The following is an 18,360-nucleotide window of genomic DNA, read 5'->3' as shown; positions in this document are numbered from 1 at the left end:
CTGAGATTTTAGTTTTTGATCCACACCCCTTTTTAGTGCGTACAATTCTGGCAACTTATATATCTTGATCAAAAGAGAATATTTCTCTTTTGTCTTGATACTTGCCTGCCTTCGATCAAACGAGTGTGCGGCAAAAGCAAGATGGAAGTCGTTCAGTCGTTGAGGCCTCAAATGTAATAAAATAGAGTGAGGTACTAAGTGTATCGCTCCCCCCAAATAAATGCTTCATTACCCTTTTATGTATTATCATTTTCGATAGAAAAGTGACGCTCTCCAAATACCTTCCGCATCAATTGACTGAATCTGAGACCTTTTTTTCTGCCTATTTACGAAAACTTTGTTTGTCCCTTTTGCAAACACTTGGTTCGTAACTCGAATTTCTGCAGCCTCGCGGCTCGCTAAGGCTCGGTTCAGACGCCGAACTTTTCATGAGCCGAACCTAATACATTAAAAGTTCAGCGTCTCATCAATTATGAACGCCTGTTTCGATTTGGAACTGCTCAGCCGTTCTTTTCGCTTGGCACGGCCGGGAATTTCGCCTTTGGAGCGACTTTGGAACGGCTTTGATTCAGACGCCGAACTTTTCATGTGCCGAACCTAATGCATAAATTATTGTAACGTATTTTGTAAGTAGTTTGACCAAAATGAGCATTTTTCTGCTTTTGAATTTAGTTCGGCTGGAAAAATAGTTTGGGTCGGCCTCAATTCGAATTAGGTTCGGCTCATGGGAAGTTCGGCGTCTGAACTGGCCCTAATTCACTCGGGTGAGAAGACCTTAGAATATTGAGTGCCCAGGTTTTAATTAAAAACATACGGATTTCCCCCATCCTTTTGTATACTTTCATATATATTGTCCCCCCCTCTGTATGACAGATTTTGGCTGAGAAAACGCCAATAGACTACGAGTAGTCCCCATTTTTCCTCATGGAGCGAAACCGCGGTCTACGTTACACTTCCCTTCAATAACTGACCGTTAGGAGTAGACTACGAGTAGTCCCATTTTTCCTCAGGGATAGTAGAGCGAGCAAAACGCGAGCCCGCGTGAAAATCACTCTACGTTTCGCCTTTATCGCGTGGGGTGATTTTCACGCGCGCTCGCGTTTCGCTCGCTCTACTATCACTGAGGAAAAATCGGACTACTCGTAGTCTTCTCCTAACGCTCAGTTATTGAAGGGAAGTCTAACGTAGACCGCGGTTTAAGAAATCATCGGACCTCCAGATCTGATCTCTTTCTAAGTGGGTTAGTATTTAAAGAAAACTGTTTCCCGTCTTTCAGTCCGCCCTGATTCTTCCAAGAAACTGTTCTCAATAAATGGTGTTTAGGTATGTTTAGCAAACTGAAAATGGTTTAGAACACACTTTTGGTCAACATTAACACTGGCTAAACTCCATTTAAATAACCGGCCCTAAATGTTTTGGCTGTGTTACGACAAACGGTTTACTCTCTAAGCGGAGGGCTCTTTCCAGCATGGCTTCTAGCAGGTACAGTCGTTCGCCTCGATGTCATTTGCATAGTTGGCATGCTTATGGCCCCGAAAGCTTGTTGGCTTATTTACGACCCCTATGGTAGGCCTCTGTTGAATATGTTCGCTACGTAAAACTGACCCTTGCGTTCAAAAGGAAGTATAAATTTATTACACTTGTTACTTAATATATCGTAATATTTTATTTATATCCGACAAGATTTTAAACGCCTTCAAGGCTTCTGTGACTCTATGAATTCTTAGAAATTCAACAACGTTATTTCCCTCAGCAACTTAGTCGGAAAAACCCAACAAATCACTTCTAAGAGCTGTGAGTTAAACTTAGAGATATATCTCGCCAGTTTATATTATATTTATATATAGAAATCCTTGAGATGAAACATTTTCAAAGCGTCAATCGAGATACTTTACACCACATTTCATAATTTAATTCACAGAATTATACATAGACCCCTACATACCTCACGAGTCAGTAGCGAGCGTTCGCAAGAAAGCAGAGTGCAAAAGCAAGGACTGAGGGTACCGCTAGCGGAAAAGCCCTCACTAGGAGAGGAGCGTTGCGTGACAAAAAAATAACGGGTGCCTGTACCCTGGGTGCCATAGGCTTTCCATGCGCGTTTTCCAGCCACTCGCCGCACGTCGCACGCGAGAAAGAAAGCCTTTGGAACCCAGGGTAAATTAAAGACAACGACGATAGTAGACAAAATAGTCAGTTTCTTTCTCTAGCATGGATTCTTGCTTAAAAGGGCTAATGAGTTAAGTGATTTCAGCGTCTTTCGCAGTTTGAATCTCCATTTTAACCTGAAAAAGTAGCTTAAGTTTTACATGAGCTCGTTAATTCTTCGCTCAGCACACTCCCCCTCACCCAGCCCCCCTCCCCCCGTAATTATTTATGTCACTACGCCTCACGCAACGCTAATTGAGATCTCAACAAGAGAAAAGCGCTTAGCTTCAATGCTGACTTTAAAACCGTTTACTCAGGGAAGATTTTACTTCAGAGAATACTTACGGTCGTTTCTAAAATCTGGCAATTAAGCCACGGCCGATCCTCCTATAAGCAAGCAGAGCACGTGGGTCAATTCTGAAAGCATTTTACGATTTTGATCCTGCGAGCTACGAGTTCATTACCACTTACCAAATGCCCAGTCTCGATATGAAGTGAATGGGGTCGCGACGCCGTTAAGCCTGGCATCGACCTAACACGGCTGCGTTAAAGCCCATGACGTCACAAATGTCCCTGTCAAATCATCGCAAAAATGCCCGCATTTTTTATACGCTGACCCCGAGACGAGAAAACCGGCTCGTCCAAGACAGGACGTCTTCAAAAAGACAAGACATATGGTAAGGGTTTCTTTTTTTAGTTCTTGATCAGGAGGGGATACTGTATTGCGGTAACGGTGTTAGTGCCGTACAACGTCAAACCACCATATACGTAATGAAATGTGTTCAAACTTCGACTGGTTCGTGTAAGCCAATCAAAATGAAAGCTACTAGGCAGTAATGTTTCTCCCAGAGAAAACTCAGTATTCCCCTCAAAACCAGTTCCAAAGGCAGCCGGCGCCTTGTTTGACTATGTACACTAATGAACATCGTTCGTTCCAACAGTTACTCGAGGGAGCTTTAGCAACGACGGCGGCGCTGCCAAAGAGAACGTCAAAAAAGCAATAGGTTTAATAAGTACAACAAACAACTCTGCACGCGCATTACATTTCTGGCACATTTCTTTCATGCTCTCTGAGAGACTACGACGTGAAGTTCTGAAATCTAACGTTTTATCAACAACGTAAACGCATGGTGAAGAATTGTTTTGTTTCACTTCCTTAATTTGGGTGCGGTCCCCGAAAATTCAACTCCAGTAAAATTCAGATACATTTGAGAGATATAGCAGATTGGAATTTGAAAGAACGCGAATTCATTGAATCATTTTACTCGCGACGTTTTTTCTGCCGCCTCCGCCGCCGTTGCATAAGCTCCCTAAAGTTGTATTTCACAAACACTAACAGAAGCACCCCTTAAATTACTGCACATTTGCCTTCCTTTGAAAGGTCATACTTCACTGTCTTCGCTCAGACTCAAAGCCAAGAACACATTAACCCTGTTTTCCGTATTATCGTCTCGACATCCTTGAGAAGTAAAATCAAGCACTCAATTCAACGATTCATCACAATATGAAACGGCCCAAAGTTCGTAAAAAAAAAACCTCGGTTACGCCTCGTATTGTTAACATTTTTCTCGGTGTTTGATATGCTACCTCTTCAAGAATACCGTTAGTTACTCGGGGGTACTCTCTTTAATGGCCTATACGGGGAAGCTCCGTCCGAAAATAGTACCTTTTTCAGGCTTCAGGTATATGAATAGACTACGAGTAGTCCTCATTTTTCCTCAGGGATAGTAGAGCGAGCGAAACGCCGAGTCTCGCATTTCTCGCGTGGGATGATTAGCAGTTAAAAGGGAAGCAAAGTTGTGAACTGGGTCAGGGTAAGGGGTTGGACCTCGCGGCGGAGCCTTCCCGTATAAAACTTTGTTGAGTACCCACGGGGTTAGTTATAGTAGTTTATCGTGGTTCCACTCAACACGATGATTGTATCGAAGAGTGTCGAGGCGGGAAGACCACACGGTGCACGACAGACAGCCGAGTGTCATCTGTTGACGAAAAGTTTGAGGGCGCCACTCCAGTCAGCGGTCACCAGTACTTCTGTAGTGAAAGGCTGACTGCTTGAATCTGGAGGAATAATAAGCCAGGGGACTGGAGCGAACATTGCTGCCGTCACCACAACCGCGTGAGCTTGGGTACAAAGAGAGCAAATGTCGGATCAGTGAATATGGGCAAAAATGGTTTCTAAGGCACTTTCCATTTGTTAGAACTAGCCAGCCAGACCGGTACTAGTCGTAAGGAGAATTCCACTATAAATCACAACTATTCAACTGGATTTGTCTATTCATAAACGTTATGGTCAGCAGTGGTGTGTTTTAAGCGAAATTTTCGAGAAAATAACAACAAAAAAAACAAAAAATCAAAACACTTTGAATACGATTCGCCCTTGAAACCAAATTTCGTCTTCATAACAGCCCACAAAAAAAATTTTTCTTCTTAGATGTTGCCTTACCGGAGAAACTCTCGTAAAACTCGTTCTTATCTCTTCTAGCGGATTGAATTCCATGTTGAGTTCTCCAGATGTACACAAAATGATCTTCTGAACCACTGATCACATACTGGCCGTCGTGACTGAAATATAACAATCAATGAATTATTTCAACGGAGAGCGAAAAGTGGGGCGCGAAAGACTTTTCATGCGCGGTTCTCGGATTTGGTGAAGTCTTTTTGGTGTGCAACCGACCCGAATCATCTCCACCACACTCAATTGCTGCACGCGAGAAAAAAACTCCTGGTACCCAGGGTACGAAAAGTGACGAGTGAAACCAAAGTACACGGGAGAAAAGGTGAGGAATTTCTTTCCTTTTTCTCGCACCTCTCTTTAAGCCAGTCAGAAGTAAACCTAATCGTAACTGTGACTTACTTGCAAGAGTTTTTCCAGCGCTTTTCGCCTACTGCATGTGTAGTTGACTCCTGATTGGTTCATGGCGTTGTGTGCGTCATTTATGATTGGTCAGAATAATCCCTCGGTTACATCACGCATTTTTCCCGCGCTTTTAGCCGGGCTGTATGTAAGTGAGTGCTGATTGGTTCATGCCATTGCGTGCGACTATAGTGATTAGTCAGAATAATCACTCGGTTATAGCACTTACCTAAAACCTGCTTTAATCTGACTACTAGTATTAACGCAGCCCTTGTACTTGCAGTAGAGAGAGTTGTCCTTTAGATCATAAAGCCTTATCCGAGAATCGTTTGATGTGATTAGAACCTGAGTAAAAAATTAAAAATAAATTAAAGATTTAAGCAGTAACTTTAGGTGATGATTTACAGTGAACAAAACACAAGACGTAGCGTGTGGAACAATTTCGTTTTGGAAAAAGATAAGAATGTGAAAGTAAACCACTTTGTCAAGTCACTGTTGTCACACCAGAAGGGATCTCTTGTGTCAAGTTATCTGTGTTCTAAAATTATTGAATGCAGCATACGAATCGGTTCCTTCACATTCAGTCAGGCCGCCTTTGCATTCTCCCTGCCCATCACCTTTAAATAAGTGAAAATTTAAGGAAGGTTACCTTATCCTCTCCTGGCATAGGTTCGATACCGCTGATCTTGCGCCCGCGAGCCTTCTTATTTCTTAAAGGTCGTACTTGCCACTGAGTATGATACTTGAGTCGCTAAATAGAAGGAGGAAAGCAAACTTGTCAATGTTAAGAAAACCTCGACTCAGAATGATTTAATGTTTTTTTTTTACCTCTGTCTCGTAAAAGATGCAGCGCCCGTCGTAAGTTCCCACTGCAGCAAATTTTCCATTTAAACAGAAATTAGCAGCAGTGATTAAATTACTTCCTGTGGGTGGAAGAGTGGATAAACGAGTTAATGATTTGAAATCAGTCACATCGATCTAAATGGTTACTTCAAGAAAGAAACAATACTACTGAAATACTCCAAGATTCATGCTGGACTGATCAATCTGCCTAGAGAAGAATGACAAGATATTCCTCGGAGCTTATCTCCAAAAATTGATAAGCGTCATTACTCTTCTTACAAATCCGGGACCTTAGTTCAAGCTTAGCACGCGTCAATTGACTTTTGTCTCCAGAGTTAATGCAGTGCTTCAACAGGCTCGTCCTAAAGTTTTCGCGAGCAGCTATTTAAAATTAGAAGGCACTAGGGACAAGCTTAATCAGAAGAATTATCTTTGCCTGTAACCTGTAAGACAGCCCAAATGTTTTTTGAAGAACTTGTTAAAAGCAACGACAAGAAGAATGCAAACACAATTCAACTATCAGAATCCTACCAAAGACAGTCGTAAACCTTTGTAAAAGAAAAAACAGAGAATTCGCTAAAATAAGTAGGACACACGACTAGAAACTGCTCGGCGCGGCAAAATCATAGCAAAATAAGTTTCCATACCAGAACCTTCCAATTCATTCCAAAGTGCCACTTTCTTATCTGGGATATTCCACAAACGGATTTTACCATCCAGCGAACCACTTAAAAAGTAACGATCATCCTAGAGAAGAAAATAAAGACATCACATGTTATTTTTATAATTTGTGACACCATATGGTTCTACGAAACGTGGTGGGATAGAAACTTGAATGAATGAGAGTCTCCTTTCACCGTTCATAAAAAGTACCCAGTTTTTAAAGAATTTTTCTAGTCCTTGTTTAACTGTCATTTGTATGTGGCTAAAATAGTACGCGCACTCTGATGGGCTGCTGAGAGATTTTAACAACAAAAAACACCGACAAATTATAACTATCTTTTCAATAACTGAAAGCATACCGATGCTTCTTCAGTATTACTATAAGGGCCGAAGCGAGCCATAGCACCGAAAGCGAGTTATATATTATCTCGAGTCAGAGGAAGAACAGAATAGCGCTATAGCTCGGTCAATACATCAAGGCCTCGGTAGAGACTCCCTGTATTGACCTCACTCTCGGGTAATAAGTGGTATGTAGCACTGAATAAACACAGATAAACTTTTTAATTCTGGTTGACGTAACTTGGCCCTGACTATTGGATAAAATGTCGCATCTGTTGATCACCTAAATGTTAACATACCGTTTTTTGCCTTCACTAATACAACTGTAAGAAACACAAAAACCTGTCTCACCCTAGGATGAAAACATATCGCTGTAACAAAATCAATATGCTGGAAACAGCAGAGACACTCTGTTCTTGAAATGTGCCATAATCTGCAACAATGAAGTGGAAATGGACTTAAACTAATTTGTCAAAACTAAAGCTGAAGAAAATAATGTTGAACATCACGGGAAAAGTGTTGCAAGCGACATCTGATGTGTTCCCTAGAGTTGTGGAAACTGTTGTTGATTAACTTTTATGTTGTGGTGTGAGATCGTGCCATCCGTAAACGCCCGGCGACCACCGACTCATAGCTTGTTCCAGGCTTTTAATTATTGGAGGGCGGGCAAAAAACAGAACGAGCGAAAAAGGGGTTACTGGGGAGAAGGAACTTGCTCTCCCTAGTCTCCCTTTTTTTCGCTCGCACGCGTTCCACTAACAGGCTAGACTACCCAGTAATGCGCCCACTCTGAGTGCTGATCAATCCGCCGTACGGAAAAAAGATGGCGGCTGTAAATTTTACCACAATTCCTTTCGAAGTTTACACGACCAATTACACATAAAGTCATTTTTTTTGGGGGGGGGGGGGGGGGCGGGGGGGAATTCGTCCCTGTAGTAGCAACATTGCCTATCCTAGGTTTGAATTTTATAAACCTTTTCTGTGCGTTTTTATGAGCAATTTTATGGTTTTCATGCGCTAAGAACTGGCGGTAAATGTACCAGTCGCCATCTTTTTAGGTACAATGGATTGCTCTAGCCACCAAGCCTATACAGAGAGACATCTGGTGCTATACTGACTTTGACGCTAATAATAACAATCGCGCTTATTGTTTTACAAAGAGAAAAAAATACCTCACAGTTTTATCCATTGAGGACGACAACAGGAAGTAATTCTAAAAGAAAAACACAAAACATAAAACAAAATCGTCACGGAGTTTCAGAGATAACTAACGTCTGTGAGATATTTCCGTTTGCCCTCAAAACGTAGAATCTTTCAGCCAACACTCATTCACATCCATCGCGTTTTGACGCACTGGCTGCTGGAAAGGTGTTTTTTTCTTTTCTTTTTTTACTTAAGGCAAAATGCATTAGAACCATGCAACAGTGCGCTCATTTTACCCACCCTCGCCATACCATCAGTGCTCTGTTTTACGGGAATTTTAAGATACTGTGTCACGGCTGTGTTATTCATTTTGTAAATTTTGCCCAATTCATGAACGTCCTTATTTGTAGTGGAACTTAACTTAAGCGAAGATATTCCTGGCAAATGACAAATTCACAACAAATATGTCTCCCAAGCATAATATCAGACGTTACAAACAACAACAAAAAATGAACTTTGAAAAATTTTTAGGCTAACAAGTTTTCAAAAAACCCTAATTGTAATCTGTTTTAATCTTCTTTAAATTTACCCATCCGTTGTTTCCTTTGTATTTGCTGTGTTATTTATACCTTCTTTAAACGTTTTGAGCGGTTATTTTTATATTTCACTCAATTTAGCGGCAGTTCCCACCGTATGAATTTTGATAAATTTCGTGACACAGCTCCTTTAAAGCTACACGGGAAGGAAAGAAGTCGTAGTAAGGATCTGAGGTCACACCTCACCGCGCACCAACCGACTGTACTAATCCTTGCTCCTAAAGGTAAAAGGCCATATTGGCAGCTGAGGTGCCTTCATACCTTGGACCACGATAAGTCCAGTACATCACCAGTATGCCCACAGTAGGTACACAGAGGAGTCTTCATATAAGGACCCAAGTCCTCTTCAGGAGTGGGCTCAGGTGTAGGCTCCTAAAACAGGAAGATAAGGTCATGAGGTTTACGATCAAGTCGCCCGAAGTTATGTCACACGAATACCGTGTTATGTCGCCCAAAACCAGAGTTATGTCGCCCGAATGCCGAGTTATGTCGCCCAAGTGCAGAGTTATCTTGACCGAAATTGTATCTTGTTCTTCATCATCTTAACTTTCTATTACACATTTATCTTGCTTGTTTCGTATCATCATGGCTTAAAAGACGTGAACGAGCGTCGCCATAAGTATAACACAATCTCAAACTAAATCAGTTTACTAGTAATACTCTATGATTAGCTACTCTATGGAGCTGACCTCATTTTCCGCCGTTTTCTCTTCCTCTTCATCTCCCGCCATACATTCTTCACTTGTTCTTAACGTATCCTCCATTTCAATATCCTCTTCACAAGTCTCTTCACTTTTTGATGATCTGTCCGCTGCAAGGAATTTAAAAGATTCAATGATAAAGAATAAAATTAATGTTTTAATGCTTTGAAAGAACTTCACAGCAATGCTACTACGTGTTGAAATTACATGATTTTCTACCCACTCTTTATTACTGCCTAAAATATAGCTTTGAACTTTGAGCCTGCTTTGAACATCCTGAGCACTCCAAAATCAGTTACCTGTTCTTACCGATGACTCGCTCGAATAAGAAGCATTTTGCTCTTACTTTACTCTCGTTCTGTTTTGGTCCAGCGTTCGGACAACGTCCTGAGAGTAGTATCCAGCTGTCAGGATTAAACGAGGCTTTCGTGTTGTTATAATAAAGAAGTCTTCGCTGGAGGAATTTCCTTGTCAACAGCCGAGGCACCCAGCGAGTCGCTTTATGAACCAAAATGACAAACGAATTAGCCGTTGTAGTTTCCGTCTTGACATTTATGCCGACTTTCACATTACTGGCCGCTTAAAGTGTGCAATTGAGCGCTTGCGATGTGAGAAAGCAATTAGTGACATCAGTATAGGAAATACTTGTTGTACGTTTTACCAGGGCTTAGTATCATAACGACACTACACCGTTAACACGATTTTAGAAAGAGCAAATTTTTATAGGCCCAGCGGTGGTTGTATTTTATATACAAGGTTTCTCTGAATGAAAACCGGTTTTCATAAAAAAAAGCTAAAATTCGTCTCAGGCCGCTTTTTTCATCTAATTTGGCATTTTGTGGGCAGCTTAAGTTGTTTCACGCTCAAAGATGGATTTTTCAAGGAAACAGGGTACTTTGCTTAAGGACAGCCTGGAATGTATTCTGCAGGTCAAATTTGATTTCGGGTTTATTTTTTTAAAAAACCTAGGTTGTCTCCAAAGGAAACTGAGAATCAACCTAGGTTAAAAAATTTGTGCCTGAAATCAAATTTGACCTGTAACCATATTCATAACTTGGCCGAGTAAAATTTAATGTCTTTCTTAAACCTCTGATTTTATCAGAGACTTATGTGCATCTGCTGCACTTGGTTAGAGGTAATTACTCTGGTTTAACATTTTTACTGGAAAGCGGTCTACTACTTAAAATGTCTTACCTGGTTTAGAATATTTTGTTCTCATTTCTTCAAAATAACTCCGAGATTCTTTCAACACCCAAACCCTCTAAAAAGCAATAAAAATAATCAGTGGTAAATCTCTAACAAGATAGGTATTTTTTGAATAGTGATTGTCCCATTTATTCCATCCCAGGCTCAAGAAAGTCCTTTCTGCTCCGCATACGCGATGAGTAGATTTTTTGTCGCTCTGGGGCCCCGGTTGTTCGAATGTTGGATAGCACTATCCCGTGGATAAATCTCTATACAGAGGTAAACGCAATTGGTTTCCCTAATAGTTATCTACTGCATAGTGATTTATCCAGTGGATAGCGCTATTCAATGTTTGAGGAACAGTGTTTGGTGCTTGGTAACTTGTTCACTTGTCTAATGAGCAAGGCCCAAGTAAGTCATTGAAAAAACATCGTAGACGTAGACAAGGGTCAGGGTTAGGCTAAGGACAAGCTGAAATTCAAGTGTTTTTCAAAGCCCTGTCTATTGTGATCGCAATTGGTGTATGGCGATTGTTGTATGGTCATCATGATTGCTGTATCTAGATAAAATTTTCTGATTGAACAGACTATCAAAGCTTTGGATATATTAAACAATGATCTAGTTTTCATACTATAGAGAGATTCACCTACCACCATGTGGTCTTGACCGGCAGTGGCCTGAAAATGAAAAAGAGGCAAAACATCGGTCAAGAGATCAAGAGTTATATCAGGGTTGGGTAAAAGCTGATATAACTAAAGGGAAAGTTACTGGAGTTACATATCTCACCATAAGTCTCCCACACATAGAAAATTTTATTGTCCAAACAGCCCCCTAAGACAAAAGATACATAAGCTCTGTTAGTCTTGTATAAAATGATGGAATGTTACTCCATTACTCAAAATAATGGCCTGTCAACCAACAATGTCCGGCCAAGATGACTATTTGTCTGGACAAACTTTTGGTTTGCTGGTCATTTTGACCAAACACTTCAATAAGCGACCAGGAAAAAAAAAAACATTTTCACTGACACCTCATTACGTTTCAAGAGGCCAACCTTCCTTTATTTACTTTATTTTTTTGTCTGTTACTCTAGTACGTTCAAGTTATTATTGTGAGTATTTACATTTTGACTGGTCAGAAGAGAGACATGACTGAGCTAAAATTTCTTTTGTGGGTCAACATGACTGACAACAATCCCAAGTTTATTTTGAGCCCTGTCATGACTAATAAGCCATTCACAATGATATCTTTGTGTCAGTGTCTAGAACATACCACATGTTCTCCACTAAGATCTTGCAAAATTCTCAGCTTCTCAAACTCAGCTGGACCTTTTCCATGACCAGATTTGATCTGCAATCAATATATGAGAAAGGTGAATTTTTTGCATGGTGGTAAAATCATTTCAGTGTGTAACACAGAGCAGAACTAACCTTAATAAGAGGGGTAGGAGAGTCTTGAGGTGCCTCCTCATCACTTGAAGAACTATCATCCTTACGCACTGCAAAAATAAAAACAAGGAAGATTACTAGTGTGCAAAGAAAGTCATGTGCAACAGCCCGGGGCTACTGGATTTTGCGATTGGGCTAGTGATTTTTGTTCTTAACTTACCCGATGGGCAAGTGCTGTTTTTTTTTTTTTGGGGGGGGGGGGAATTCAAATTACAGAAGGATTGTAATCAATCCTGCTAATCAAAAAGGGTTTTGGGGCTAGTTGAAATAACTCGTGGGCTAGTACATGCTAGCTACAGCTTGCCCGAATGGCAGGCTGTAAAACTGACTTTCTTTGTACCCTGATTACATGGGTCTGTAAGTTATGATGTACACCATAGCATGAGAACCCAGTACAGGGCTGCAAAGAACAGTTGGTTATTGGACAATGTAGGAGTAAAAAACGTTTTGAAAGTTTTTACAAGTTTGTAATCAGTACCGCAAGATAAATTTTTATAAAATAATATTCTTATTTGGAAAGAAACAAACAACTAACCTTTAACAGGTTTATCATGCTTTTTACCCTTCTTTACAAAGAAATTTCTAAGCTTTTTCCTAGGAAGAATGCCATAACAACGAAATAAGGTTAGTCACTGATAACAAAATCAAGCAAATTGTGGAAGCAAAGCAGGAAATTTATTCTCTCCAAGATATTTACGTTTTCTTGGAGACTCTACGTTCAACTCCATCTTCGTGCTCTTGGGCTGTAAGATCTGGGTTGCTAAAATTTAAACAAATTTGACCAAGATGTTATAAATATTTATAATAAAATATGACAAGGGTTAAGAAGAATTCATCAATTAAAGTCATTTGCAGTATATAAAATATACAAGATCCAGAACATTGTTGAAAAAGGTATTCACTCAAAAGAAATGCAAAACAATTTTAGGAAGAGGGATGATATCTATTTTACCAAAACTTTTGGAGACAGAATTAAGATACACTGGAATGTCCTTAGGGGTGGTGGCAAAGAGGGCATAACCCATTGACCCTCACATTACTTTGTTATAAGAAGAGCCAATTGACATGTCTAGGGCTTAACAGCTCTTAAGAGTTTCTTTAAGTATTGTTCTGGAACAAAACCCTATCGTTTTGAGAAAAAACGAAAAGTTTCTGTAATCTTGCACTACAAAATGTATCTTAGGGATCTTAATCATTACAAGAAATCTTTTGCAATACCTGGAGTATTCTGATGTTAATCTCATTATCTGTAAAGCCAGAGGATTGGTACATTTGGGTAACTTTTCTTCTGCTATGCTAAGCGGAACAGCTTCACCAGTATCAAGATTCTTTACCATAACTTGCTCCAAGATTTCCTTGACAGAGAGATGAATACACTGCATGAATGACTGCACATGCCTGTCGTTGGGGTTCACCATGCAACACACATCTATTATTTTCTAAAATTTCCTTAAAATATTTCTATATTTATTATATACTAGCAATAACCAAAGGCTACAGAATTCAGGCGACAACGATCAAAGGTCAAAACGCTTTTGCTGCATGGGCTGAGCTTTGTGTAAGTTTCACGTGACAGATAGTCAAAACACGGGTGATCAGATTACAAGTGATAGAACGTCTAAAGGCACGTGATCAAATTGTGTTCTTAGTGGAAGTCCAAATGAATGCTGGCTACATACATACGACGCATGCAAAATAACAACTTTGAGATTGGGATTGTGGGCTACTCTTGCCGCCCAAAATTATTGAATAATGTTAGCGTCCTGGGGAGAGGAATTTGATGAAGAGAATTTGTTTTAAATTCAAGACAGCATCTTGTTTGACTATCATGTTGATTGATCCTTGCTTTATTCTCACCATTGTTGAGATTGCTTGAGGCTTGATAACATAAGGACAAAAATTGAAGTTAATCAAGTTAAGGGAATAACTAATTTTGTGTGTCTGTATAACTGAAAATGGTCAATAATGCAACGCAGTGTGTACTCACAATATCAGATAGAGGTCTCCCTGTAGTGAGTGACCTGTACCGCACTAAACCACCTTGATGTTGTATGGAATGTGTGCTAGCAACTGAAGTAAATGATCCCTCTTTTTCATGAATTCCATTAGACAAACTGCTTGCCACACTGGCATAGCTATCTGATTTTGTACTTCCAAGAGAAGCAACACTACCAGATTTAAGTTTTGTATCTAGAGTGAAATTTGAAATAACTTCTGTGGAACTTGTTTTAGCTAACACATTCTTCATTTCCTTGTTATTGGAATCAACATGAATGCTTGGATCATCCTTTTGGGGTTCATTCACTCCTAACTGTTGAAGTTCTTTTAAGTCATTGCTCTGTTCATTGTGAAGAGCTGCAGTAGCAAAAGCCTTAGCAGTGCTGGTTTCTGGAAGTTCAGTTGGTGTTGTGACAGCCGAGTCTGGCCCAGGACTCTCTGACGTTGGCGACATTAGGTCACCCTCCTGTCAATATAAAAATACCAAAGATAAAGGATACATCTGTAAGTCACACAAATCTGCCTTACCACAGGGAGAGTGACTTCTGAAAGCTATGACAGATGAAAATTTAAGAACGATGGAACTGTAAATGCTTTGACACGAACTTTTGGTCCTTGAAGACAGTGGGGTTGGCAAATGGATTACTTGAACTTGACTACAACAGGACAATGGAAAAAGAGATCCTTGAAATGACATTTTACATTGTAGATGTATGTGTATGACACAAAGATATGTTTGTAAATTCATTTTCTACAAGCCCTTTCGTCTCTTGTCTCACATTATTGAGTGAGTAAATCTCAAGCGCAAACCCCCATAAATGAGGAATATTATTCATAACTTCAACCAACCTGTGCATCTCCGACATTCTTCTTTTTCTTTCTCTTTCTCCTTGGAGGAGCAACAGGTGGAACACTTTCCTGTTCTATGCTGTCAACAACATCAGCTACGATCTGAGTGGCATCTGTTTTGGTTGCTGAAATATCTGTCTTCTTCTCACCACCAGGATCAGATTCCAGTTCAGTATCCTTCTGCACAGCCAAGTTCATTACTTGAAAAGAGTTATCACTTGTCAAACTAATTTCTTCATCACAAGTCCTAACACCAGGTGTCTCAGCTGCTTCATTAGTAATTGAGGAGTCTAAATTTTGTGAGTCAATTAATTTCTCTGAGTTGTCAATATTTTTTACATCATTCAGAGTTTGGTTTAAAGATGTCCCTTCTCCTTCAAGAGTTGAAATGCCTGGCTCATTACTTTCAATAATCATGGGAGTATCTTGGTTTGCAGAATCTTCTGCTTGTTTAATGGACTCATCATCTTCTACCAGAGTTGTTGCATAACTAACACCCTACAAAGAAAGATTATTGAAATATATATTACAATTATCATCATCACTTATATTTTCATTATTATTGTCAATGATAACCTGCTTTTACCTTTATTGGTTATACAATTGAATTTACTTTAGCTTTGCCAATTCTTGGTAGGGTAACCACAACAACATGTGGTCAATTCTGCTCCTCCCACCATGGAAGATAGAGGGTCTATATACACCCACTTCTTTGAACAGCATTTTACATTATTTTAATACATCTTCTATAAAGTGATAAATTTGGATAAGGGAGAGAAGGATGATGGGTAATAGCATTACTGCCTAACCAGGGATGGGGAAGAAGGGGGTGGGGTACTGTTATAAATGAGCTCTAGGTATGTGCTGCTATCAAGGGTGTGGTTTTGAAGCAGTTTAGTCTGGGATAAAGTATAGAAACCAGAGAATTTGGGTCTAGAATGGGGCATCATTTTGATGAACTGGTTGAAGATCTAAGTCAAGACTCTGACATTCATTTTTAATGGGGAGGGGGGGGCTGGTGGGATTTGACAGGTAGCTCCTGTAGTATACAGGGCTTCTGATATTTCACGAGTCGCGGAGCCGCGAAATTCAGGTAAATCCATGAAATACAGTGAAATTCACAAAAACACGAAAAATACCGCAAAATTTGGTAGAAATCTTATCAAATACATGTCTGTACAACATATTTGAAACTTATTTCACCTATAGGGGCTATTTACTTGCAAATTTATCTTGGAACTTCGTCACTGAAAGGTGCAAACAACGTCCCAAAACTACCAGGTGTAGATTATGTTGCGAAAAACTGGGCACTAGCCATGATGTTAAAGACTTTGCCATTGGTTCATTTCTGGAGTGCATTGTTGTTGAAAGAGCAAATGATGACCTCTGTTAGAAAAATGTTCAAAATGCCGGTCTGATCAGTGCAAATTTCTAGCGAAATTTGCGTTGAAAATAACCACAAAATCGGCCATATTTTACTGATTGCTTTTTGGTGAAGTTTGCCCCGAAAACTCCTGCAAAATTCTTGCGAAAGCGGCCGATTTTTCCGCAAATTTGTCCCTAAAAATCCCGCAAAATTTGACTTTTCCTTCCGCGACCTATCAGAAGCCCTGAGTATAATTATGATGACCCCCCTCTTCATAGGAAATTTTTTGGGTGGCCCATCCCTTGTATCCCAAATTAATTGAGGTGAGAAAAGTTTCTACTGTTAAAGGACATCCACTTTTATCTATTATGCCTCATGTTAAACCGTCCAGTTACAATCTTAGGAAAGAAACTTGTTTTAAACCTAAGATTAACACTATGCGTTTTAAATATGAATTAGCTATGCAATATACTAGATTTTAATTCTTACTTTTTACCTTTTTAAAATTTCTTACACTTAGTTCTAACGAAAGATATACATTTATTTTTATCTTTTAATGAATAAAGACTTTATTATTGTTATTATTAATATTATTATCAGAAACGCTGGTTTTTGGCATTCTGGTTGGCTGTTTGCATTATTACAAATGCCGTCACTGTACTGCAAAATTGGAAGGAATTTTTTGGGTGGCCTCCCCTTTAAACCCAATGTTTTTTCTTTTGACTCCCCCTTTAAAGCCATATTTTTTTTACTGGCCCCCCTGAAATCCCACCTGCAACCCTACCTGATAAAAAATGAACAGCCCTTACAGTAGTTTGCTGAGGCATCACAGCCAGCTGCATAATTTCACCAAGTTTTAAACCCTCTTCTGTCCCTAGGCTTAGTAGGGGGTTTGGCCTAGGGGTCTAGCCTGTGTCCTCATACACAGCATATCGAGGCTCTAACACAGGATTTATCGTGATGTATATCCTTTGCAGTGTGCAGGTTTTTACTGAAGTGTTTTTGTATCTAGTGTAGCAGCACTGGCAAAAAGACTTGTTGAAAGATGTTGAACATATAACTTGCATCTCAAAGTGATTAATTTTAGATGCACTATTTCTTTTTCCTAGAAGGTACATGTACACATATTGTTGAAATAAATATATGTAAATTTATACAAGTCACCCGGGAAGTTCTAAAAATATTTAGAAAGGAACTTTATACACCAAACGAACAACCATTTGCATATCAACAGTAAACCACTCCGAAAAAGAAATTCAAAAATAGAATCAAACTGTCTTAATATGCTATGGGAATTCTAAAGTTTCCTGCAGCACAAAAGGCACCGACTTCACCTTTACAAAAGAATAAAATTACAAGTCAAAAATTTTATCATTTAAAACGGAGGTAAACAGGTGCTTTGAGCTCTAGAAAATTGATTGCCAAATATACATTTGATTGTTCATGTAGCATGATTCCTGAACGAGGTAAAGTTCTCATCTAACTCTAGAGTTTCTCTAAAAAACCCACCTTTTGGAATACGCGCGAGTCCTTTTGTTCGCTGTGAAAGAGGCAGAACAAGAACCCACTGTGAGAACTAATTGAAATTGGCTAGTCGACAAAAATATTTAACAATAAGGCTTATAAATTACTGCATGTAGAATAAAAACACAAACGAAAGTTTATGGCCTCGTAAAAATTATTTGATCTGTGAGAAATACAGGAAATAAAATATTTCTGTGAAGCGAGGCGCTAGGGGGCAATAATTAAGTCACATTAGCAAACAACAATGAAAAAAATATATGTTGGACCCTATTTGGGGATTTATAACCAAGTTTGTCGGCGCAATCCTATCAAAACGCAAAGCTTACAAAATTCCCCTACCTCGGATCTGCTACAAACGAGCCTGATAAACTAAGCTTCTCGGTTGCATCGAAGAATTCGTTGTCCGAGTCGCTGTCACTCTGCATCTTCCTGTTCTCACAGCGCGTATAGCGTGAATTTTAATAATTATCTGTCAGGTCATCGTACATGCAGGGTTGTGTTTGGAAACAACGCCATCTTGCTGGACCTCTCCTCTGTGCTTCCCAGAACGCTCCACTGTCGGTGATTTCGAAAGGACGACGATAGAACGCGCACTTTGATTGGCTGATGTAAAGTACGAGTTTCCGTGCGATTATTTCCCACTAAGATATTTTTTTTACGATTATGTACAAAAAGGTCAGAGTTCACTATTTTTAATTGATGA

General features: G+C 39.6%; 1 protein-coding gene across 1 annotated transcript; it reads right to left on the bottom strand.

Annotated features, from left to right (window-relative positions):
* Positions 1–1,651: 1,651 nt before the first annotated feature.
* Positions 1,652–18,208, bottom strand: LOC140950174 (WD repeat-containing protein 44-like). Its single transcript, XM_073399370.1, has 22 exons — positions 17,997–18,208; positions 17,643–17,673; positions 14,768–15,265; positions 13,908–14,384; positions 13,139–13,275; positions 12,618–12,680; positions 12,456–12,514; positions 11,903–11,970; positions 11,745–11,822; positions 11,259–11,303; positions 11,123–11,149; positions 10,482–10,548; positions 9,276–9,397; positions 8,848–8,958; positions 8,020–8,060; positions 7,199–7,280; positions 6,493–6,592; positions 5,831–5,925; positions 5,652–5,753; positions 5,232–5,347; positions 4,592–4,710; positions 1,652–4,269 (listed from the first exon to the last, which is right to left on the bottom strand). Exons 1-22 carry the CDS (start codon positions 18,080–18,082, stop codon positions 4,124–4,126), a joined length of 2,670 nt encoding a protein of 889 aa, XP_073255471.1. The 5' UTR covers positions 18,083–18,208; the 3' UTR covers positions 1,652–4,123.
* Positions 18,209–18,360: the final 152 nt, after the last annotated feature.

This window comes from Porites lutea, chromosome 10 (genome assembly GCF_958299795.1).
Source record: "Porites lutea chromosome 10, jaPorLute2.1, whole genome shotgun sequence".
Lineage (NCBI taxonomy): Eukaryota > Metazoa > Cnidaria > Anthozoa > Scleractinia > Poritidae > Porites > Porites lutea.
The sequence above is the reverse complement of the archived record's forward strand: the minus strand, read 5'-3'. Positions and strand labels throughout refer to the sequence as shown.

Coding starts and splice junctions, on each gene's coding strand:
- LOC140950174 (XM_073399370.1), bottom strand. CDS start 18,082: ATGCAGAGTGACAGCGACTCGGACAACGAATTCTTCGATGCAACCGAG. Junction 10,549..11,122: donor CCGGTCAAGACCACATGGTG/GTAGGTGAATCT, acceptor ATTGCTTTTTAG/AGGGTTTGGGTGTTGAAAGA. Junction 7,281..8,019: donor TCAATGGATAAAACTGTGAG/GTATTTTTTTCT, acceptor TCATTGTTGCAG/ATTATGGCACATTTCAAGAA.